This window comes from Podarcis cretensis (genome assembly GCF_951804945.1).
Source record: "Podarcis cretensis genome assembly, chromosome: 10".
NCBI classification, from domain to species: domain Eukaryota; kingdom Metazoa; phylum Chordata; class Lepidosauria; order Squamata; family Lacertidae; genus Podarcis; species Podarcis cretensis.
Window position 1 is genome coordinate 75,482,518 of NC_137179.1, and position 22,633 is coordinate 75,505,150.

Genomic DNA, 22,633 nt, shown 5'->3' on the forward strand with positions numbered 1-22,633 from the left:
TTGAAGGGGGGTTCTCCTCCTTGGACCCCATTTGAGGGTTGTCCCAGGAAAGGAGGTGTGGCTCTCCCTGCCAGGTCCTCCCACTGTCTGGAAGACTGGTTGGGGGGATGGATAGCCCGTGCGATTACTACACCCACTCTTTTTCATCTGCCCAGCTCTCCTTTAAACTAAACTCAGATTATTTTCATATTACACATTAGCAACTATGGCTGAGAAACTGAGTCCATGGCTGAAATGAAAATCCAGTTTCCAGGCCCTGAGCCACCTTTCACACAAACATACATTTGGAGACCCATTTCTTTTTATTTTCAGCATATAATTGTATGGCAGGATTGCTGCTCTTGCAGCCCACTTGAGATCAGGCCATGACCTGGTCATGGCTACCCAGCCACAAGCGGAAGGCTGGGGCTCTCACCAGCTGGGGTACAATCAAGTTTGGGGTCAGGCTCTCAGATGGAGACCTTTGGTTCTAAGAGGCTCAAGCCATCCTTGCATGAACAGTCTAAACATCTATCAATTATGATCAATTGAATCAACATCCTGCCAAAATGATGCCTCCCCAGGTGATTTGTATTCAGCAAAAGTTTTTATTGCGGCTAGGATATAAGTCTTCTATCAAAAGGGCACAACACAAAATTGAAGCAAGAAAGAAGTCATGGTGTAGACTGGATATTCTGTTAATGTCTCATTGATGTTTTCACTGTGGTGTCCAGGACTGACCAGTCTCACCTTCAGGATTCAACACCACATAAGGCTATTAGATTGCACATGCAGAACCTATGGCTCTGCCACGGCTGTGTCTAGCTTAGTCCTGACCATTCTGACTCACAGTGGCTCTCTAGGTCCTGGGCAGGGCTCACTCTGAGCCCAGCTGCCTGAGTTTCATTTAGCTGGAGATGTCTACACCTGGCACCTTCTGCATGTAGTGCATGTGCTTTGCCTATGGAACTTCCCTGAGAAACTCTTCGCTTCCCTGTCCTTTTTCCATGCCGTCCCTGAAGTGCTAATATCCGAAAGGTAGAGAGACTCCACAGAGACAGTGTTCCTTCCAATTCTGCAGGAACACTGAGGCCATAATCCATAAAGCTACATTATATATCAACGTAACCAAGTTTTATATTTTATTTATTCCAAGACTCATCATCAGGATACTTTTGTATTCAGCAGGCATCATTTGATATGCCAAACAATTCAGTACTATACAGCTGCAGCTCAAAGTAGAAACCCAGGACTCATTTATAGGAGCCAACAATGCAGCTGCAAACTTACTTTCAGCTACCATAAAAATGGAGGACAGTCCTTTCTCGTAACTTGTTAACCAATTAGGTTTAGCTAAACTTCTTGTTCTGTTTCTCCAGCACAACTTGTGTTGCCCCAGAGACCCATACAAGTGCTGACACATGTGAGCATTCTTCAGTAACATTTTATCTTGCAGCCTGACATTAAAGCTGTTTTGCTGTGGCAGTTTCCATGTTGACAACACTGACGCCCCTGTTCCATTCTCTCTGAAAAATAGCTCACCCCTTTCTTTACTGCAGTGAGTGGAGTGAGGAGAACAAAAGCAAAGTTCCATATATTAGGGAAAGGAACTCCGCTCAGAAGGTGCCCATCTTAGACCCTGATGTAAAGGACCCCTATCCGCACTCTCACACTATTTTGTACTTTGCTCTTTGACCCTCTCTGCCACAATGTAAAAATAGCAAGAGTGGACTTGGCAAAGCCCTCTGTGTCAGCTGCTTAGACCACGCAGCAAACCAGCCCAAGGCAGAGAGAAAGGGGAGTGAGTGAGTGACTGTGGTATTGGCATGTGTGGGACTAAGTCCATAGTGCTGGCCCTCCAGTCCTTGCTCAGTTGAAAAGGGCAGCCCCTGTGAAAATTTAGTTAGCAACCAGGGTATTGCACTGGTTGCAGAGCTGCAGGCCTCTTTCCTCCTGCCACACCAGTGTCTGCAGCCTAGTCGGGGGGGGGGGGATGATGTGATCCAGCTTTCAGAGTTTAACTAAATAAAGTCAGGGAGCAAAGCCGCAAACAGACACATCTGCGAGGCCTCAGTGTGAACCCTGAACAAGTCAACAGTCCATCAATGGGGCTCATAGGATTGCAGAGTCCCAAAAGCCAACTGGAATCTCACCCCACTTTTACAATTTCTCACCTGTCTTTTTATATTGTTTCAATAAAATAATGATGGTCTTTTTCTTTTTTTGCAGAAAGACTGGCGAGATAATTAAAAAGTGATCAAGCTACTTTTAAAACAACTTGTTTAATGTTTTCCAGATTATTCACAACAAAAAAATTAGGATTTCAATGCGCTTTACTTTTAGAAAAACAACAACACTGGGGCGTAACAAAAATCAGTAAGCATAAACTTTGACTTTATGAACTTCTTTGTCTTCACATTCTCTTTCTTTGTTGTAATAGTAGAAAGTATTGTCCCTTCTCTGAAGCTTCTTCACGAATCCAGTTTCAGGCCACCTTTCCACCTGTGTGCAGAAGGACAAGAGGGTGGGACGCACATGTGTTTCAAAGAGCCGGCACAATGCAAAAAGGTACCCATCAGCAACGACATATAAGTGCAGTGCATGCAGTTGCTCAGGTGTTCCACCTGGGGCCACTCAAAGCCGCTTCCTGGGGTGTGGCCAATGTCGCAGGTTGGCAGCTTCTAGGAGCCACAGTTGAGAGCTGAGTGCAGGGTGGGGACCGAAGGGGGACAAACGGCACCAGAAGGAGCACAACCCCTCCCCCAACACCCTATACATCCATGTAAATGGTGATACTTTAGGTAATATGGGACCAGTCAATGAAGGGCTGGGGCCCTGGGGGTCAGTATAATTAATTGATTAATTAAGCTGTGATCCCCAGTTCGTATGTAATGACAAGTAACAGCCTGTGAAAACTAACAGTAAATACTGAAATCCTTATTTGTGCAGGCGGAAGAGAGGAGTTGGGGAGCGTAAGAGTCAGAAGCTTGGCTTACGGACAGAACACCAAACCATGGTGCAGCATGATGGGCAGATTGGCTGGGTGCAGGTCCTGGTTGTGTTTCATTAATACATTTTGTATGTTTGATAAGATATCTAGATTGTAATCTGTGATTAATAGTTTAAGTTGATGCTCCCCAATTCGGTACCTCTATAACCATCTCTGTACTTGTGCTTCCTCCACAAAATGAAGCTGTTTCCCTCCCTCTGTGAGACCTTAAATATGTCATGGATTCTCAGAAAGAATAAAGTGATACAGAGAACCAAAGTGAACAAAAACAAATCTTCAATTCCACAATATTTTACTGTTTTATCCAGTCTTGTGACCACCATCCACTTGCAGGTCATTCATCTCAATTAGTAAAGGATACTTTCAAATGTTTTCAATGGTAAATTTAGGGTGCTCAGTTCCTCTATGAATAAATGAGCTAAAATCTGCTCTAACAAAATCTGCTCTAAACAAAACGGGAGAAACTCTGTGTTCTCGAGACTTCCGGAGGCGGCGCGTCCGGCAATGGCTGCCCTCTTCTAACTGCGAAGAGGGAGCTCCGCAGGAACGGGTCGTCCGCTACGGCGCAGCGGAGACCCACACCGGAAAACCACAGGCAGCGTAAGCCTGTGGCCGTGGGACTCGGCGGGCACCAGGAGCGCTCCCCGAAACGCAGAAGGGACCTCGTAAGAGGCTCCGGAACGTAGAAGGGAGTGCGGTGCTGTGAGTCAATCGCTCTTTCTGTGGAGTGAAGCCGCGTAGCTGCTGTCGGTGAGCGCTGTCCTCTTTTCCTGGAAACATTCGGCTTGAAACCAACAACTCGTGAGTAAGAAATGAAAGAAGGATTTGGTGGATAAATCTTTTGCTAATTCGGCTAAAAGCGAGAGACGAAAACAGGAAGTCCGTCTCTTGTCACTGCTTAAGATCTAAAGCAAAGACTTTGACGTTTGAAGTCTTTGAAGAGGTGTTAAAAGGCAATTGACTCTCACATCGATTTAAGTTGCTATTTAAGACTCAACTTTTTAAAAGTGTTATTTCAAATACGAACTGTGTCTGTACCTCCCCTGCTGGATTTACAAATCAACAAAGAACCCCAGGTAGTCAGACTGCCTAAATAACAGAACTGTCAGATTGCAAGACTCTGATACTTTGTTGTTGGAGTTATTATTTGCTGAGCTTTATTGGAACTGTTGCATTGTGCTGCTACATCCTGCACTTATTGAGACATTATTATACTTTGAGACCAACTCTGCCAGATACAATTTAGTTGAAGGTCTCTAGGGAATCAAAGGCTGTTTGGATATTGTTTTTAAAGCTTCTGAAGTATTGAAGTTTGGAATATTTTAAATAATTGATATTAATCAACTTGACTTATTCCCTGCAACATAAGTGGCTCCCTCTAGAGGACTTTGGAATTATAATTATATGTGACTTTCCCTTTGGTTTCCTTTCCTCCTGTTTATTTGGTGGGCTTGTGGATTCCCATGAGAACATATTCGATTTGACCTTGACTAAGCAGATAGAAGTGGAATGAGCGGCACTGGGAGACAAACAAGAGCGGCTAAAGGGAAAAGACAAACAACTTTGAATTTACTTTCACAGCCGCGCAGATCATCTGTTCCTGATGTTTTGGAACTAGAGGAAAGTGAACACCTGCTGGGAGAAGATATGGCATCAGGTGGATCTGCTTCAGTCTTAGACAAAATACTTGAAAAATTGGAAGGACTGGATAAAAAAGTGGATGAACAAACGGCAAAGATTGACCACACCAGAGATTGTGTTAACAAGTTAACTGAACAAGTTGCTTCGAACGCTCAAGCAATTGGCAATTTATCTGAATCCACTGTAGAAAATCGGAAACTGGCAGAGGAAGCCATTCAGAAAACTGAGGCACTGGAGCAGGAGGTAAGACCACTGCACAAGCAGGTTGGGGAACAACAGGCCTATCTGTCTATGATTGAACTTCGAGCTCGGGAAAACAACTTAAAATTGAGGTTTATACCAGAACTTGAATCTGAACAAGGGAACCTAATTGAGTTTTTAACAAAAGAATTTTCCAAGTGGTGGCCTTTGGAGGAGGAAAAAGATTTTAAAATTGTGACTGCCTTTAGGCTTGGGAAATTCACAAAAAGGACAAGCCCAGAGACTGTTTGATTACTTTGAGATCTAAGGAGGAAAGGGACAAAATATTAGGACTGCAGTACGGAAAGTCACTTCAAATTTCGGATAAAAGAGCAGAGATTTACAAGGATATTCCTAAACAACTTCTGGACCTTAGATCCACCTATCTTGAATTAGCCAGGCTGTTGAGAAGTAATTCAATTGTCTTTAGGTGGGAATATCCACAAGGATTATCTTTTACGTTCAGAGGGAAGAAGGTAAAAATCAAAACAGCTGAAGACAGAGATAAATTCCTGAATATCTACGGAGAAGACCTTCAGAAAGGGATTGAAACACCTCCAGGGGCTGGACCACAGTCTTTACTTACACCTACACCTTTGGGGCCTGAAGGCCAGGACAAAAAGACACCACCACCAGAACAATAACAGATTTGACCAGGATGTCTCTGCAACTTCTTAGTTGGAATATAAATGGCGCCAACAACCCGGAGAAAAGAAGAAGGATATTTCATATTTTGAAAAAAGAACAATTGGACATTATTTGCTTACAAGAAACGCATGTGACCAGGCTACATAGAAAAGTATTAATAAATAAAAGATTAGGCCAAGAATTTATCTCTTCGGATCGAGTAAAGAAAAGAGACGTGGTGATTTATGCAAAAGAGAGCCTGTCACCAAAATTTCTATTCAAGGATGAACAAGGACGTATTCTGGCAATTGAGATTCAAACTCAAGGAGAAAAGTTTTTAGGAATTTACGCGCCAAATGAAGGAAAATCAGAATTTTATAAGAAGCTGCATGAGATTATGCTGGACTATCTGAACTATGACAACATCATAATGATGGGAGATATGAATGGGGTGGTTTCAACGAACATGGATAAATCACATAGTCAAAATGTAACAAAAGAAGGCAGACTACCTAAAACCTTTTTTGAACTGACTGACAATATGGACTTGATTGACATCTGGAGAACAAAGAACCCTCTAGGAAGAGAAGGAACATTCTTTTCTGAAGCCCAACTGACTTGGACAAGAATCGACCAAATTTGGACAACTAGAGGCCTGGCACCCAAGATAAAAAAAGTGGAAATCTGCCCAAAGACCTGCTCCGACCACAACGCTGTAAAGATGGATATGAAATTAATGCCAACCGGCTCCTTTAGATGGAGGATGAATGACAATCTGCTTAGAGATCAGGAGATTAGTAAAAAGGCCCAAAAAGCTTTGAAGGACTATTTCGAAATAAATTTGAACACTACGGTGGAAAAAAGAATTGTATGGGACGCAAGCAAGGCGGTTATGAGGGGGTTTCTGATACAGCAGAATACCATTAAGAAAAAAGCACAGAATGATAAAAAGGATAAGATCTTGGAGAAAATTAAAGAAGGCGAGAAGAAATTAAGATCGAAACCGAAATCAAAGGAGATTCTAAGAGAAATCAAATACTACCAAGCACAATATTCAAAATTAATAAATCAAGAAGTGGAATGGAAAGTTAAGTTAATGAAACAAAGATCGTTTGAATCGGCAAATAAATGTGGAAAGCTGCTAGCATGGCAGCTGAAAAAGAGACAAAAACTGAATACAGTAACAAACTTAGAAATTGAGGGAAGAAACATACAGAACCCAGTGGACATCAGAAAGTGCTTCCATAGATATTTCAAGCAATTATATACACAAGGGCTGCAAAATGAATCAGAGATATAACAATTTTTGAAGAATGGTTTACCAAGGTTGTCTCTGCGGAACAGAACAATCCTGAATCATAAAATAACACAATTAGAGATTGAAGAGGCCATTCAGAATATGCAGCTGGGCAAATCTCCAGGGCCAGACGGGCTTACCTCCAAATATTATAGGACATTGAAAGATTATTTGATACACCCACTAATGGAGGTTTGTAATGAAATCATGGAGGGGAAGAAGGCACCGGAGTCGTGGAAAGAAGCTTTCATCACATTGATACCTAAATTAGAAACTGAAAAGACACAACTTAAGAATTACCGCCCCATCTCCCTTCTAAATGTGGATTACAAAATATTTGCAGACATTTTAGCAAGTAGATTTAAAAAAGTTTTGAATGAAGTAATTCATAGGGACCAGGCAGGCTTTCTCCCAGGTAGACATTTGTTTGCTAATACAAGGAACATTATTGACATTTTGGAACTCTTGCAAACAAATATCAACACGAAAGCAGTTTTGATATTTATAGATGCGGAGAAGGCCTTTGATAATATCTCCTGGAAGTTTATGAAGAAGAATTTGGAAGGAATGGGAGTGGGGCGGGGTTCCAGAATGGGATAGAGGCAATTTATTCAGAGCAAAAGGCTAAACTGATAGTGAACAATGTGGTGACAGAAGAGTTTAGAATTGAAAAAGGTACACGACAAGGTTGCCCTATATCCCCTTTGTTATTTATATCGGTCCTGGAAGTGCTCTTAAATATGATTAGAGGAGACCGGTTGGTAGAGGGTATTCAGGTCGGAGAGAAACAGTATAAACTGAAAGCATTTGCAGATGACCTAGTATTGACCTTACAGGAGCCAGAGCCTAGTACTAAAAGGGTTTTGCAATTGATTCATGAGTTTGGTCGAGTGACGGGATTTAAACTTAATAAGCAAAAAACCAAGGTTTTAGAAAAAAACTTGACTTTTTCAGAATCAGAAAGGTTTCAGAAAGAGACAGAATTAAATGTGGTCAAAAAAGTAAGATATCTAGGGGTAAATATAACAGCGAAGAACAGAAACTTGTTTAAGGATAACTATGAAAAATGTTGGTCTGAAATTAAAAGGGATCTAGATGTTTGGTCAAGATTGAAACTTTCCTTGTCAGGATGTATTGCTGCTATTAAGATGAATGTATTGCCAAAAATGTTTTTGTTTCAAACTTTGCAGATTGTGGATAAAATGGAAAGTTTCCGGAAGTGGCAAAGAGATATCTCTAAATTTGTCTGGCAGGGCAAAAAGCCCAGAATTAAGTTTAAAATACTAACTGATGCTAAAGAAAGAGGGGGCTTTGCCCTGCCAGACTTAAAATTGTACTATGAATCAGCAGCTTTTTGCTGGTTGAAGGATTGGCTACTTCTTGAAAACACTGATGTTTTGGATTTGGAAGGATTCAACAATGCTTTTGGTTGGCATGCATATCTGTGGTACGACAAGGTTAAAATACATAAGAACTTCAAGAATCATGTTGTCAGAAAAGCAGTGTTTAATGTCTGGTTGAAATATAAAGATTTATTGGAAAACAAGACCCCAAGGTGGTTATCACCAATGGAGGCTAAGGCCCCGAAAAGACTCAATATGGAGGCCAAATGGCCGAAATATTGGGAAATAATAGAAAAAGATGGAGATAATTGGAGGTTGCAGAGTTTGGAGAAAATAAAAGATAAAGTGCGAGATTGGTTACATTATGCTCAGATTAAAGAAGTTTTCAAGTTGGACAAAAAGATAAGATTCCAGGTGGAAAAATCAAAGTTAGAAACAGAACTGTTAGAACCCAGCTCTAAGACACTTTCAAGAATGTATAACTTGCTGTTAAAATGGAATACACAGGATGAAACGGTCAAATCAGCTATGATAAAATGGGCACAGGACATAGGGCATAACATCATGTTTGCTGGCTGGGAAAAGTTATGGACCACAGGTTTGAAATTTACAGCATGTAATGCCTTGAAAGAAAACATTATGAAAATGATATACAGGTGGTACATGACTCCAGTCAAGCTTGCAAAGATATACCATGTGTCTGATAATAAATGTTGGAAGTGTAAAGAAGCTGAAGGAATATTCTTTCACCTCTGGTGGACTTGCCCTAGAGTGAAGGCTTTCTGGGAAATGATATATAATGAGCTGAAAAAGGTATTTAAGTATACCTTCCCTAAGAAACCAGAGGCCTTTCTTTTAGGCATTGTCGGCCAGAGTGTGCAAAAGAAGGATCGAACCTTTTTTATGTATGCTACAACAGCAGCAAGGATACTCATCGCTAAATGCTGGAAAACTCAAGACTTGCCCACACTGGAAGAATGGCAGATGCAACTGATGGACTATATGGAATTGGCGGAAATGACGGGCAGAATCCGAAACCTGGGAGAAGAACTGGTGGAGGAGGATTGGAACAAATTTAAGGACTATTTACAAAAATATTGTAAATTGTATGAATGTTAAGAAAGATGTAAGATTAGTAACAGTATGGCTTCAACAAATCAAATATAAAAAACATAAATTTAAGCGTAATTGGAAGAAAAGATAAATTTTGGTTAAACAGTATTTTATAATTAAGTATTTTATAAGTGTGATTTTAAATTCCGAAATTTGAGAATTAATTTGGGGAAATTTTATCATATGAATGGAACTAATTTAATAATTTGCTAGCAAAATTTATAAGTCTAGAATGCAGGAGCAAGAGCTGAGAGGAAGTCCAAGGAGGTGCATGAAATATGGATATTTGAAAATACTATGTTATTACCTATGTCTTTGATTGTTATATAAAAAAAGAGACACATATGAATTTCCCAGGGTAACAGCTTTTATGAAATCCAAAACACAGAAAGCCATATGTTCCATTATGGTTCTCAAAAAACCTAGGGGTTTTGAAGGGTCAGAAGCTGGAAGGCTAAAAGGTCCAGCTCCATTCATTCTCATTATTGTCAGCATTGGGTGACTACAAAGGACTCTGTAATGCTCACCTGGAAAAAACAATCTTAACAGGGATTAATTCTTCAAAATGAAATGCTGGAGGGTGCGAAAGCCTCTTTGGGGCATCATGTCCCCCTGGGGAGGAAACATTTTCACTGCTCAACCTTACTGAGTAGGGTGAACAGCACCAGAGCACCCTAATCACTGCCTCTTTACAGTCCAAGCTAGTTCCATTGTTGCTGGAGTGGGCATGACCATAACAGCTCCTCAGGCAGGAAGGTGTGCAGGCAATCCTTTAGCAGGCAAATGCCAGATGTGTGGTATGTAGCCGGAGTGTACATGAAATGCAGCTGTAATACCAGAATTCTCCTCCTCCCCCTGTTGATTAGTCAAGGATAGCAGAACCTCCGCACACTGTGAAACTAAGTATCAGCCATTCAGTTGTTTAAAAGGCAGAGACAATCCATTTCTCATGGCTGAATGATATGAAGAGCCACTTCTGAGCTGTACTCATGGCCAGGATCCAAAGAGCTACTTTAACCACTCCCAAAGAGCTGGGCATGCTTGGTGGGATATTTGGCTTTCCAGTTTATATATCAAACCCTCCAAATGCTTCAGAACGTCCCTTCAGATTCAATAATGGCATGCTATGTGTAAGGAGAGGAGCTGACGTTCACAAAATGCTGGTACAAAGTGTTCTTGAGCATGTGAAATTATTTATGCAATTCCTTGAATCCCAGCCAATGATTTCATGTATCATACATTTCTTCTGCACCCTGAGAGACTCAAAAAGCAATCTGGGTGGCGAAGTGGAGACCTGCATACAACACCCAGTGGCCCTACCAAATAGTAATCAAAAGTCAGGGAAACAGGTTTGCGTGTTCCACCACCACATGCACACAAAATCATGACAGTCAGAATTTCTGGACCTGGGGTAGGATCCAACTGAGTCCTACTCAGAGTTATTGGTATCCATCTGTCTCAAGAGACAATGGAGTGCATGTCTGAGGGTGAAGTCAAACTGTTGTGCCAGCAGCACTGAAATGACTTCCCTGAAGCACAAGCCTGGGCAATGTGTCTGCAGGTCCTGGGCTGCCCAGACAGCAAGACCCTCCTCTCAGTCTCTTTGACGGGGTCCAGAGGAAAGAAAAGCAAGACGTTTGGCACCAGTTTGGCTGCAGGTGCTGATGGAAGGAGGCATACAAGGCACCATCCAACAGTCTGATGGACTCCAGAATTCTGCAGGGTGTACTTCTTAGCCTTTTCTTCTGCCAAAGGTATCCCGCAACGGAGCAGAGGTTTAGGATCAGAGTTTTCCTTCTTCTAGATGAGCTCCCTTCCCAGATTCATGAGCCCTGTCTACTCCTCACTTCCATCCATAGCACGTGCAAAAACCGCCTTCTTGACCCACTATCAGTCTCAGCCACTCAATCCACCAGAGCCTGTCTTGGCCTACACGGGAAGACCCTAACTTATCAGGGGGGTTGGAGACCCACCAGCTTCCGGACTTCCGGTGCACCGCGATCCCAGCGCAAGCAGGGTTCTCACCGGGAGGGAGAACTCAAGCTATTTTGAAGGATAGGGGGCAACTCCAGGGCGCGGAGACCCCCTCAAACCCTTCTGAAGGGTGTTCAGAAGGTCTGGTTCCCAGCGAGACCAGAAAGCGACCAAACCGGCTGCCAGGTAGCCTCGGAAGGGGTGAAGAGTGCGGCGGTGAGGTTTAGCGGGTCGAGGGACGCCATTACCTACCTTCAGATAGCGAAGCCCTGAGCTTGCAGGGAAAGCGGAGCGCTCTCAGTTTAAAGGACTCCGAACGTAAAATACTTGAATTTATGCGATAAAAAGAATAAAAGAAGACTAAGGAAGTATCGGAGCAACAAATAGAGGTAAACGGAGTTCAGCCGATAGCCAAAATCTACTTAAACGCGGTGTGGCACCAGTGTGAGAGAAAGTGAAAGTGTGTTGCCTTAGCGGATACGTTGTTTCTCCTTAAGCGTCTTCCCCTACCAGACATTCAAACATAAAGTACGTGGAAGGAAAGAGGGGAAGAAGAAGGAGCCAGAAACAAGTAGCAGGACTCAGAGTTCTTGGTGAACAGGAGGGTGAGAAGAGGAGAAGGGGCGTTCTCTCCATTTTGGCGTTAGAATATAAGAGATAAATGCGGAAGAGAGAGCTCCGCCATTATTAAGAATTTATTGCGCGTACGGAGGGTGGAAAAACGGACTAATCTCTACTTTTTCTACTTTTTCTTACTTGGTTTGAGACTGGGATTTGAGGACTGCTATTTATTTATTAAGAAACGCCGAGGACTGCTATTTATCCATTAAGAAACGCCGAGTAATTGGGGAAGGCAGACTTCGACACATTTCCAGAACATCAGTTTGTAGAGACCTGGCGACCTCTAGCGACAAGATGGAGCCTGTGTGATCTTCGACTGACTCCCCCCCCCTTTTTTCCCTTCCTTACCTTTCCCTTCTCTGCTCGTTGTTTTGTTCTACTTCCCTTTTTATTAAGTCCCCCCCACAGGTTTACCCAGCATAAGGATTAGCCTGATTGAAGGCAGGAAGAACCCCCGGTATTGAAGAACTCCGCATTGAGAGGACAATTTTGTAGCAAGAACCCTATACTGACTTTATATTCTGATTTTTTGGAAACATATGTATATAAAAGATTGGGAATTTTGAATAGCAATACTAAGGAAGTAAGTGGATTTAAGGAAAAAGGATAAAGCGGGGGATATAAAGGATACAAAGGAAGGTAGCGGATACAAATTACGGTGGGAAAGATACTACTCAGGACTGTGAGGGGGGGTTATAACTGTGTAAAATGTCACTTGCCAGGAAGAAAGCGACAAATGGTGGGCCCTCTGGAGACAGGAGGGGCTCTAAACAAGAGGGAGATTTTAAGTCAGATATTTTGAAGATGTTTGCGGAGATCAAACAGAGTCAAGTTAATTTAGAGCATAAACTAGAACATGTGGACAATAGGATTGGGAAAATGGATAAAAAAATAGATGAAACTGTTAACGAACTTAAGGGCCAAATGAAAGAGGTACTCAGGAGAACGCAGCTCACGGAAGAAGGACTAAAGAAGACAAAGTTGGAATTAAAAGATATTAAAAGGGAGAAAGAAAGGATCAAAGCAGAAGTGATGGATTTGAATAAGGCACAGGAGGAGATGAAGGATATTATAGCCATGAATGAACTAAAACAGAGGGAGATTAATCTGAGGTTTAGAGCTGTGCCTGAGACGCAAAATGAAAATATAAAAGAGAAATTGATAAAGGAGCTAGCGGATTGGTTGGGGGTACCACCGGAGGAAATGGCCAAAAACATACAGAATGCATTTAGAATGCGCGTTAACACAACAAGAGTAAGAAAACCTATAGGCGATTGTCTGATTGTATTTAAGGATAAAGAAATGAGAAATAGGATTCTTCAGAGGAATAGGGAAAAGAGGTTGAATATAGATGGGAGCTATATAATTATCTTTAAAGATGTCCCAATCAGGTTACTTAAACGAAGAGACTCTTATAAATCTTTGGTGCAGACATTGAAGAAAAATAAGATAGAGTTTAGATGGGAATTCCCGGAAGGGGTCTCATTTATGTATAGAGGTAAGAGACACAGGCTACTAAGCCAGGAAGAAACCGGGAAGTTCCTTAGGAAATATAAAGAGTTGAGAACGGAACCAAATGGTACAGGAGGTGTAGAGGGAGGATTAACAGAAGAACCAGGAGTGGGGGAGGGGGGGAGGGGGGGGAAGCGGATCAGAAGAAGAGGTAGAGGAGGAAAAGGAGGACTCAGGTCACTTATAAAAGAAAGGTTAACGTAAAATCTAGCATTATGGGACTAAAAATTTGGAATTGGAATGTCAACGGGATGAACGATAAAAAGCGGAGAAATAAAATTGAGCAATATCTGAAGAAGAAAAACCTGGATATTATTTGTCTTCAGGAGACGCATGTAGCCAGAAGACATAAAAAAGTGCTAATTAATAAAAGATTGGGAAATGAATTTGAATCCTCAGATAAAGAAAAGAAAAGAGGTGTTGTACTTTATATTAAGAACAAGATAGAAGCTAAAACACTATTTAAGGATGAAGAGGGGAGGGTGATAGGGGTTAGCATTAACTGGCAAGGAGAAAAACTGGTGGTCGTGGGGGCGTACGCCCCAAATGGTAGTAAAACCGAATTCTTTAAAAAATTAGAAGAGAAGCTATGGGATTATATGGATCAAAAAATAATTCTAATGGGCGACATGAATGGTGTCGTCTCGCTAGAAATGGATAGACTTAGAGATGGCATAAACAAAGAAGGAAAACTACCAAAACCATTTTTCTCAATGGTGGAAAACTGTAACCTGATGGATATCTGGCGCCTCAGACATCCATTGGATAAACAATTCACTTATCATTCCGTACCTAACCAATCGATGTCACGCATAGATCAGATATGGCTCTCCAGTGAATTATGTCCAAGAACTAAACTAATAGAAATAAGACCGAAAGTTATATCAGATCACAGTCCGATAGAGCTAGAACTAGAAAGTCTAGAGACAAGATCTTTCAGATGGAGACTTAAAGACTATCTTTTAGATGACCAGAAAATTGTCGAAAATGCAAAGAAAAAACTGTCAGATTACTTTGCAGACAATTGTGACAAAGGAACAAAGATTAATGTAGTCTGGGACACAAGTAAGGTGGTAATAAGAGGATACTTTATCCAACAGAACGTAATCAAAAATAGGAATAGAGAAAAAAATAAAGAGGAAATTCTAAAACAGATAATGGTAAATGAGCAAAAACTATCCCAAAAACCTAACTGCCAGAAGGCAAAAGAAAGAATAAAAATGTTACAAGCTCAGTTTGCTACTATAATAAATAGAGAAGTGGAGTGGAATATCAAAAAACTGAGACAAAAAAATTTTGAATTCTCAAACAAACCAGGCAAATGGCTTGCCTGGCAGATTAAAAAAAGAAAGGAACAAGGTACAATAAACAAAATAATAGTGGAGGGGGAAGAAAGAACTGATCCCAAAGAAATTAGGAGTGAGTTTGTCAATTATTATAGAAGTCTGTATAAGGATAAAGAGAGAATCGGTATAAGGAGGATAGAAAGATTTTTGAAGGAGAAAAAGGTGCAGAAAATTTCGGTAGAGGATAAACAAAGATTGAATATACCAATAGGTAATGAGGAGATAGAAGAAACAATCAATGATTTAAAGAGGGGTAAAGCACCAGGTCCTGATGGGTTTACGGCCGGTTATTACAAAGAGATGAAATCTATTCTAGTGGGACCTTTGAAGGAGACTATGAATAACATCTTAAAGAAAGGAGAAATTCCTGGGACATGGAAAGAAGCATATATTGCGTTAATCCCCAAACAAGATGCAGACCTAACCCAGGTTAAAAATTATAGACCAATTTCACTGCTAAACACAGACTATAAAATATTCGCAGGAATCCTAGCAAGAAGGCTGAAAAAGTTGTTATCAGAAATTATTCATAAGGATCAGATGGGATTCCTGCCAGGGCGGCAGATGAGAAATAACACAAGAAGCATAATCAATATGCTAGAATATCTATCTGTTAGAATTGACAAACAAGTTATTATGATGTTTGTGGATGCCGAGAAGGCATTCGATAAGGTGATTTGGGATTTTATGCTGAAAATTCTAGAATACATGGAGGTCGGCAATGACTTCTTTAACGGAGTAAAAGCGATATATACCGAACAGAAGGCTAAATTGATTATAAATAGTATGGCGACGGAAGAGATAAAGATACAGAAGGGTACAAGACAGGGTTGTCCACTCTCCCCGCTACTGTTTATAATAGTTTTAGAAGTACTCTTGAATTCAATAAGGCAAAATGGGAAAATAAATGGAGTAACATTAGGACAGAATGTGTATAAGACCAAAGCCTTTGCGGACGATGTAGTAATAATGACAGAAGAACCAATAACAGCAATAGAAGAAATATTAAAGGAAATAGAAGAATTTGGAGAAATAGCAGGCTTTAAACTAAATAAGACAAAAACGAAAATGATAGCTAAAAATGTGGACTCAAAAATAATAGAAATCATCCAACAGCACACACAGATAGAGATAGTTAAAAAAGTCAAATATCTTGGTATCTGGTTAACATCAAAAAACATAGACTTATTCAAAAATAATTACGAGCCGATGTGGAAGGACATAAGGAAAGATTTGGAAAAATGGGGAGGGCTGAAACTGTCATTCTGGGGAAGGATTAATACAATTAAGATGAATGTTTTACCAAGACTTATGTTTCTATTTCAAACTATCCCTATAATTAAGGGGAGCCGAATCTTTAGAGACTGGCAACGAATACTCTCAAGATACATATGGCAGGGCAAAAAACCTAGAATTCAGTTTAAATTACTGACAGACATAAAGGAAAGGGGGGGTTTTGCCCTGCCAGATTTGAAGTTATACTACGAGGCCTCATGCCTTTGTTGGATAAAGGACTGGGTAAAGTTGGTGAATACGGAGCTACTCGATTTAGAGGGCTTCGATAATAGATTCGGCTGGCATGCCTATTTATGGAAGAACAAGAGGAAAGTACATAAGGGATTTGAAAATCATATTTTTAGAGGCCCGTTAATTGAGGTATGGGAAAAACACAAGAATTTGTTAGAGCCGAAAACACCACATTGGCTATCACCTCTCGAAGTAATGAGTATAAAGGCTATTAATATGAGAAGCAACTGGGCTACATATAGCCAATTGCTAACTAAGGTTGATGGGAAATGGAAGATAAAGCCGTACGATCAAGTAAAGGAGTATGTCTATGATTGGCTACATCATATCCAGGTAAATCAGATGTTTAGTAAGGACTTTAAAGAAAGAGGATATGCAGAAAAAGACTCTAAATTTCAAACGGAGATAATAAATAATGAAGTAAAAATCATATCTAAGATGTATAGGATGCTGTTGGATTGGAATCTAGGTGATGAAGAAGTTAAATCAGTGATGATCCGTTGGGCAAGGGATGTAGGCCACTGCATACAATTTGAAGATTGGGAAGAGCTTTGGAGAGAGGGACTAAATTTTACAGCGTGTACAATGATAAAGGAAAATGTCATGAAGATGTTTTATAGGTGGTATTTAACACCGATAAAATTATCAAAAATGTATAAGACGGACAAGAAGTGCTGGAAGTGTAAAAAAGAGGAGGGCTCCTTCTACCATATGTGGTGGGAGTGTGGAAGAGTGAAACAATTTTGGGAGAAAATATATATTGAAATAAAGAAAATTCTAAAATATACGTTTAGAAAGAAACCAGAAATCTTCCTGTTAGGGATGCTAAGGCAAGAGATTAAAAAAGAAGATCGTAGAATAGTATATTATGCAGTGGCAGCAGCAAGGGTAGTGTTAGCCCAAAAGTGGAAACAGCAGGTAATACCAACGGTGGAGGAGTGGAGATTTAAACTGCTGGACTACGCAGAGCTGGATAAATTAACAGGGAAAATTAGGTATGTAAGAGACCAAGTGTTTATCAAGGATTGGGGAAAGTATGTGGATTACCTGGAATGTATTAGTGAGGGACAAACAACGCTAAAGGGATTCAGAGACACACTGTGAAAGACAAAGAGTTATTGTTTAAAGCAAATAGGAGATAGAGATAAGTTTAACGACAATAATAAGCAGAGAAACGTGTGAATTTGATTACTGCTTCGAAAGATTTATGGACAAGCTGAAGGAAGTCTCGAAAGGGATGTATACGTAAAGAATGTTAATGGGCAAATCAAAGTTTATGTATTTTTATTTATATATTTCTTCTCTTTTTGTAAATCTTTTTTTTTTACTTTTTGTACACTGACTTTTTTTTTATATATGTGTGTTAGCTTCTTACTTTTTTTTTTTGTGGAATTAATTAATAAAAAGAATGATGACAGAGACCCACCAGCTTCCTCCTGGTTTAGCCAGTCAGTTGAAGCTGTTTCCCAGGGTGTGGCCACTGTCACATCCTGACAGCTTCTAGGAGCCACAGGTAAGAGTTGAGTGCAGAGTGGGGACCAAAGGTGGACAAACTACCCCAGAAGGAGCATGACATGTCCCCCATCAGAGGTACTACCCCTCCCCAACACCCCATACACCATACTTAGAGCAGACCTGCTGAAATCAGTGGACAAGTCATGTCCACTGATGAAAGTGGGTCTGCTCTGAATAGGAGTATTGAATATTGAATTGAGAACTGAGTATTGAATATTGAACTCAATCACACTTATTTCTGAGTAAGCCTAGGATTGCTGTTACTCCACCTCATTTCTGATGTGAATTTTGTGAATGGGAAGAAATCATGGTTGGTATACCTGGACAATGAACTCTTGATCCCGTTGGATCAGGGTAATGTACACTGATTGCTAGATCTGCAAATACCGTATTTTTCATCCCATAGGACACTCCGTCCCATAGGACACACCTACTTTTTTTGGGGGGAAATAAAGGAAAAATTTTTTTCCTTTATTCCCCCCCCCCAAACCAGGTCGGGGAACAGTGGGATGGCGGTGCTGCGCCTCCCCGCTGTCCCCCGAGCTTGTGGGGCTGGCCGATGTCTGCCTGGCGCGAAAGGCGCTCTGCTTCAGGGCGCCCCGCGCGTCGGGCGGCAGGCTACTGTCAGCAGCATGGGGAGCCCTGTTTCAGGGCGCCCCACGCGCCCCCCGGGTGCGCAAGGCTTGCCGACACCAGCGCGGAGCACGGGGCGGCCTCCGAAGGGCACCCTGTGCTCCGTGCTGCCGGCTGCCGCCCGCAAGCCTTGCGCTCTCGGGGGGAGATCCCCCGGGTGTGCAAGGCTTGCCGACACCAGCGCGGAGCACGGGGCGGCCTCCGAAGGGCGCCCCGTGCTCCGCGCTACCGTCTGCCGCCCGCAAGCCATGCGCGCCCGGGGGGAGATCCCCTGGGTGCGCAAGGCTTGCGGACACATGGGCGGAGCACAGGGCGTCCTCCGGAGGACGCCCCGTGCTCCGCGCTGCAGGCTGCCGCCCGCAAGCCTTGCGCACCCGGGGGATCTCCCCCAGGGCCTGCAAGGCTTGCAGATAGCTTCCTGGAGCCTGGAGAGCGAGAGACATCGGTGCGCACCGACGCCTCTCGCTTTCCAGGCTTCAGCGAAAGCCTGCATTCGCCCCATAGGACGCACACACATTTCCCCTTCATTTTTGGAGGGGAAAAAGTGCGTCCTATAGGGCGAAAAATACGGTACGTCTTAAGATGGAGGTGTGATTTGAGTAACCGCTACTGATTCACAAAGACACCAATAGCTTTTATAAGCCAGTGAAGCTTCCCAAATTGGTTCCTATGGGACAAGACATTTGAGGTAGACTGCAAGTGAAAGGTTACTGGTCCCCTAACACAGCCTAAAAGCTTTCTTGTTCTTCTTGTTCTTCATTTTCTGAGGGTGTACACAGGGGCAAATCAGTTCAGGCAGAGAACACAAATGTAAAAAAATGAATTATGGTCATAGAAAACATTTACATGCAATATTTTAAAAGGACAGAATGTTTGCCACTAAACTACAAAATGCTTGCATAATTATGAAGTCTTACCATGTCTACGTGCTTCACTTGCTTATATTCAATTTCATCCCTATATCCAGCTTGCTGAAATCTGTAGAGATTCTCAACTTCACCTGACCATATCTTGGCACGATGTATGGATTTAGGTTTGGTGTCAATACCGGCTGTGGCTCCAGAGACATCACCAGTTAATTTGCTGAAAGTATTTTTTAAAGAGTTTCAATTGTATGGAGAATGCTTGAGAGTTAGAAGTGAATTTCAACTTAATGTGAATATAAAAAGACATGAGCACTGTCAACTAATTATAGTTTGTTAAAACACAAGTAAACAATATCCCATTCTAAACTGTGTTAAGTACAAGACTCTATCAACTACATGAAGCTATATGTAAAATGCAGGACAAATGAGTGGGGACACATGACATTTACAGAGTATATTCTGCCTCTCCAAAATCCTGCATCTGGCAAAAGGGAGCCAAGTCTTTGTTGCTGAAATATGATGTCATGGACTGTGGCTTTGGATCCCAATTTCCTCTCCTCTAGGATCTTTCTGGCAGCAAACAATAGCTGACATCTTTGTAGTATAATTTCACAGGGTGCAATTTCTCTCTTCCATTGAGATCTCTTAAGCAGTGAAGTGGGAATTTCTCTTTGCTTTAAAAAAGGATCTTTGGAAAGGAGAACTGGGCTCTCAGGACATGTGTCCATAGGGTACAATTCCCCTTCCCCTTGTGTTTTCTTCTGTACCCAAGCAGGCAAGGGCCAACGTTGGTGCATCTCCTTCTGCTGGCAGAGAGTCATCCTAGCACACAGAGTCCCTTCTTCGGACCTCCACTTGCCTTATTTCGCAGCATCATACAGACGCTGACTGGCAAAAGAAGTCATCAAACAGAACCAATTAAGCTAATATCTGGTCGTTCTACTGGGCAGCTATATAGGTTATTCCATTCAAAGGGCAGGCAGCTAATCAACCCAGCTATTAAAATCTTTGTCTCTCAAATCATAGCCCAAATGCGCTACGGGGCTGAGATATGGGGAATTGGTATTAAATCTGAAATAGAGGGCCTACAAAATGAATTTATGAGGCAGATTTTAGGGTTCCCTGCAGGACACCAGCAGCCCACCTTAGAGCTGAGTTGTGCCTCCCCTTGCTAGCAGCCAGAATGGATCTAGCCTATCTGAGATACTGGTGCATGCTAAATGCCTTCGAGTATCGTACTCTTACTAAGCTCTGCTGGTGAGAACAACTAAGGACAGGGGGCTGGGCAGAAAAGTGCCAATATAAGCTTAGGGTTTATAATCTTCAAATGGAGAACTACTTAGCCCTTAGCCCACGTGACCTTAGAAATTGGATTATTGATCAGAATGCCAACCAAGACAGAGTATCCATCATTGCCGCCCATTACTCTACTTGGTACCCCCAAATTAAGACCAATCGCTCAAGGCACCTTGAGACTCTGACCTTTCCACAACTTTGCGGGGCCTTTGCAGAACTAAGATTCCAACAGATGCCCTCAGCATATTTAGAGGGGAGATATCAGGGAATTCTCCATATGGATTGCAAATGTATATATAGATGGCATCAGGTAGAGGACATCACACACTATCTGCTGATTTTCCCCCTGTATACAACGCCCAGAGGGAAATTTATATTCTTAATTGGCTTCCAGGTCGATCTGCACAGGAAGCGACAATTGAACCCCAAGCAGATAAATATCTATATATTACACACCAGGTAGCCATATTTGCGCTGGCAGCCAAGAAGCTCCGTTCCAGCTATGTGAATGCACTCCAATTTTAAATCTAATGTTGTACATTTCTTTTATGTTGTAAACTGCTACAGGTTATGTTGTATGATTTTAGATGAATGTTTTTCTTTTATTCTCTGTTATACATTATAAAGGCCTTTGGCTATATACAATAAAATGGACTTTGGCCACAGAAATACTGCATTCCAAACAGCACAAAGTTTTAGTGCCACTATTTGTCCCAGCTCTGCAAGTTGTGAAGGATTAACTTTCTCTTAGTTCTGTTCATATGTGGGCCTTATTATCTGTCAGTGAAAAATGAAACCAAACTTTACTAGCATGTTAACATGAAGACTCTATTATCGCCACTTACGAGTCTTCAAGGCTATCTGATTCTCTCCTGAACGATGTCCCAGGCACATCTGACACAGGTGCTTCTTCAGAGGAGAAAGCTGAACATGGCACATCCTTACCATCCATGAAGGCTACTGGGTTTTCCATAACAGCTCCTGCAAGACCAAAAAAACGTAGCCAAGTGTGTAGAGCACTTTCACCTACTGCTGCCTGCAAGTACCTCTTGACTTAATGAAACTTTGAATACAAAGAAATCCAGTGTTTAACTGAACTAAAAACCAGGAAGGGTCTAATATGTGCTTTTGGAATCACTTTGGAATAAAAGGTAAAGGTAAAGGTACCCCTGCCCGTACGGGCCAGTCTTGACAGACTCTGGGGTTGTGCGCCCATCTCACTTAAGAGGCCAGGGGCCAGCGCTGTCCGGAGACACTTCCGGGTCACGTGGCCAGCGTGACATCGCTGCTCTGGCGAGCCAGAGCCGCACACGGAAACGCCGTTTACCTTCCCGCTGGTAAGCGGTCCCTATTTATCTACTTGCACCCGGAGGTGCTTTCGAACTGCTAGGTTGGCAGGCGCTGGGACCGAGCAGTGGGAGCGCACCCCGCCGCAGGGATTCGAACTGCCGACCTTTCGATCGGCAAGCCCTAGGCGCTGAGGCTTTAACCCACAGCGCCACCTGCGTCCCAGAATCACTTTGGAATAGACATCATTTATTTACTTGTGAATTGCTCTCTCTCTCTCCCCCCCCCCCATATTTTCCCTTGTATAAGACTATGTTTCCCCCAAAATTTTTTAAGTTTAAAATTGGGGGTCGTCTGATACACGGAATGTTTAAAATATATATTTCTTACTTTTGGGCTCAAAAAATACGGGTCGTCTTACACATGGGATTCCCCCTGAGGGAATCGGGAGGCGGGGCTGTCGGTCGAGATATCGCGATATTTGAGCCCTGAAAGGGGCGGGGCTCCGCCTAGGGGGCGGGACCAAGGCCTAGAGGTGGGCGGGGCTGACTGGGCACCTAATCAGCAACGCTTGTTTCCTGGGCAGGGAAGGTCCCCTTTTCCCGCCCCTCCAGGCCCCCCCCGGCTCTCCCGCACTTCCAGCCGAAGCCCCGCCCCCTCCCGTCCGCCCCGCGGAGCCCCGACTCACCCCGGACGGGAGCCTCTCCGCGCGCGCCGCTTTCCCCTCCCCCACGCAGCGGTTGTGAGGTTGCTTAGCAACCTTCGGCGGGAGTTCGGCCAATGGGACTGCGTCTCGAGCCGCTGGG

General features: G+C 42.5%; 1 protein-coding gene across 1 annotated transcript; it reads right to left on the reverse strand.

Moving 5' to 3' along the window:
- Positions 1-2,242: 2,242 nt before the first annotated feature.
- On the reverse strand, positions 2,243-22,630 carry MEIG1 (meiosis/spermiogenesis associated 1). Its single transcript, XM_079993750.1, has 4 exons — positions 22,516-22,630; positions 21,386-21,521; positions 19,296-19,461; positions 2,243-2,481 (listed from the first exon to the last, which is right to left on the reverse strand). Exons 2-4 carry the CDS (start codon positions 21,511-21,513, stop codon positions 2,353-2,355), a joined length of 423 nt encoding a protein of 140 aa, XP_079849876.1. The 5' UTR covers positions 21,514-21,521; positions 22,516-22,630; the 3' UTR covers positions 2,243-2,352.
- Positions 22,631-22,633: the final 3 nt, after the last annotated feature.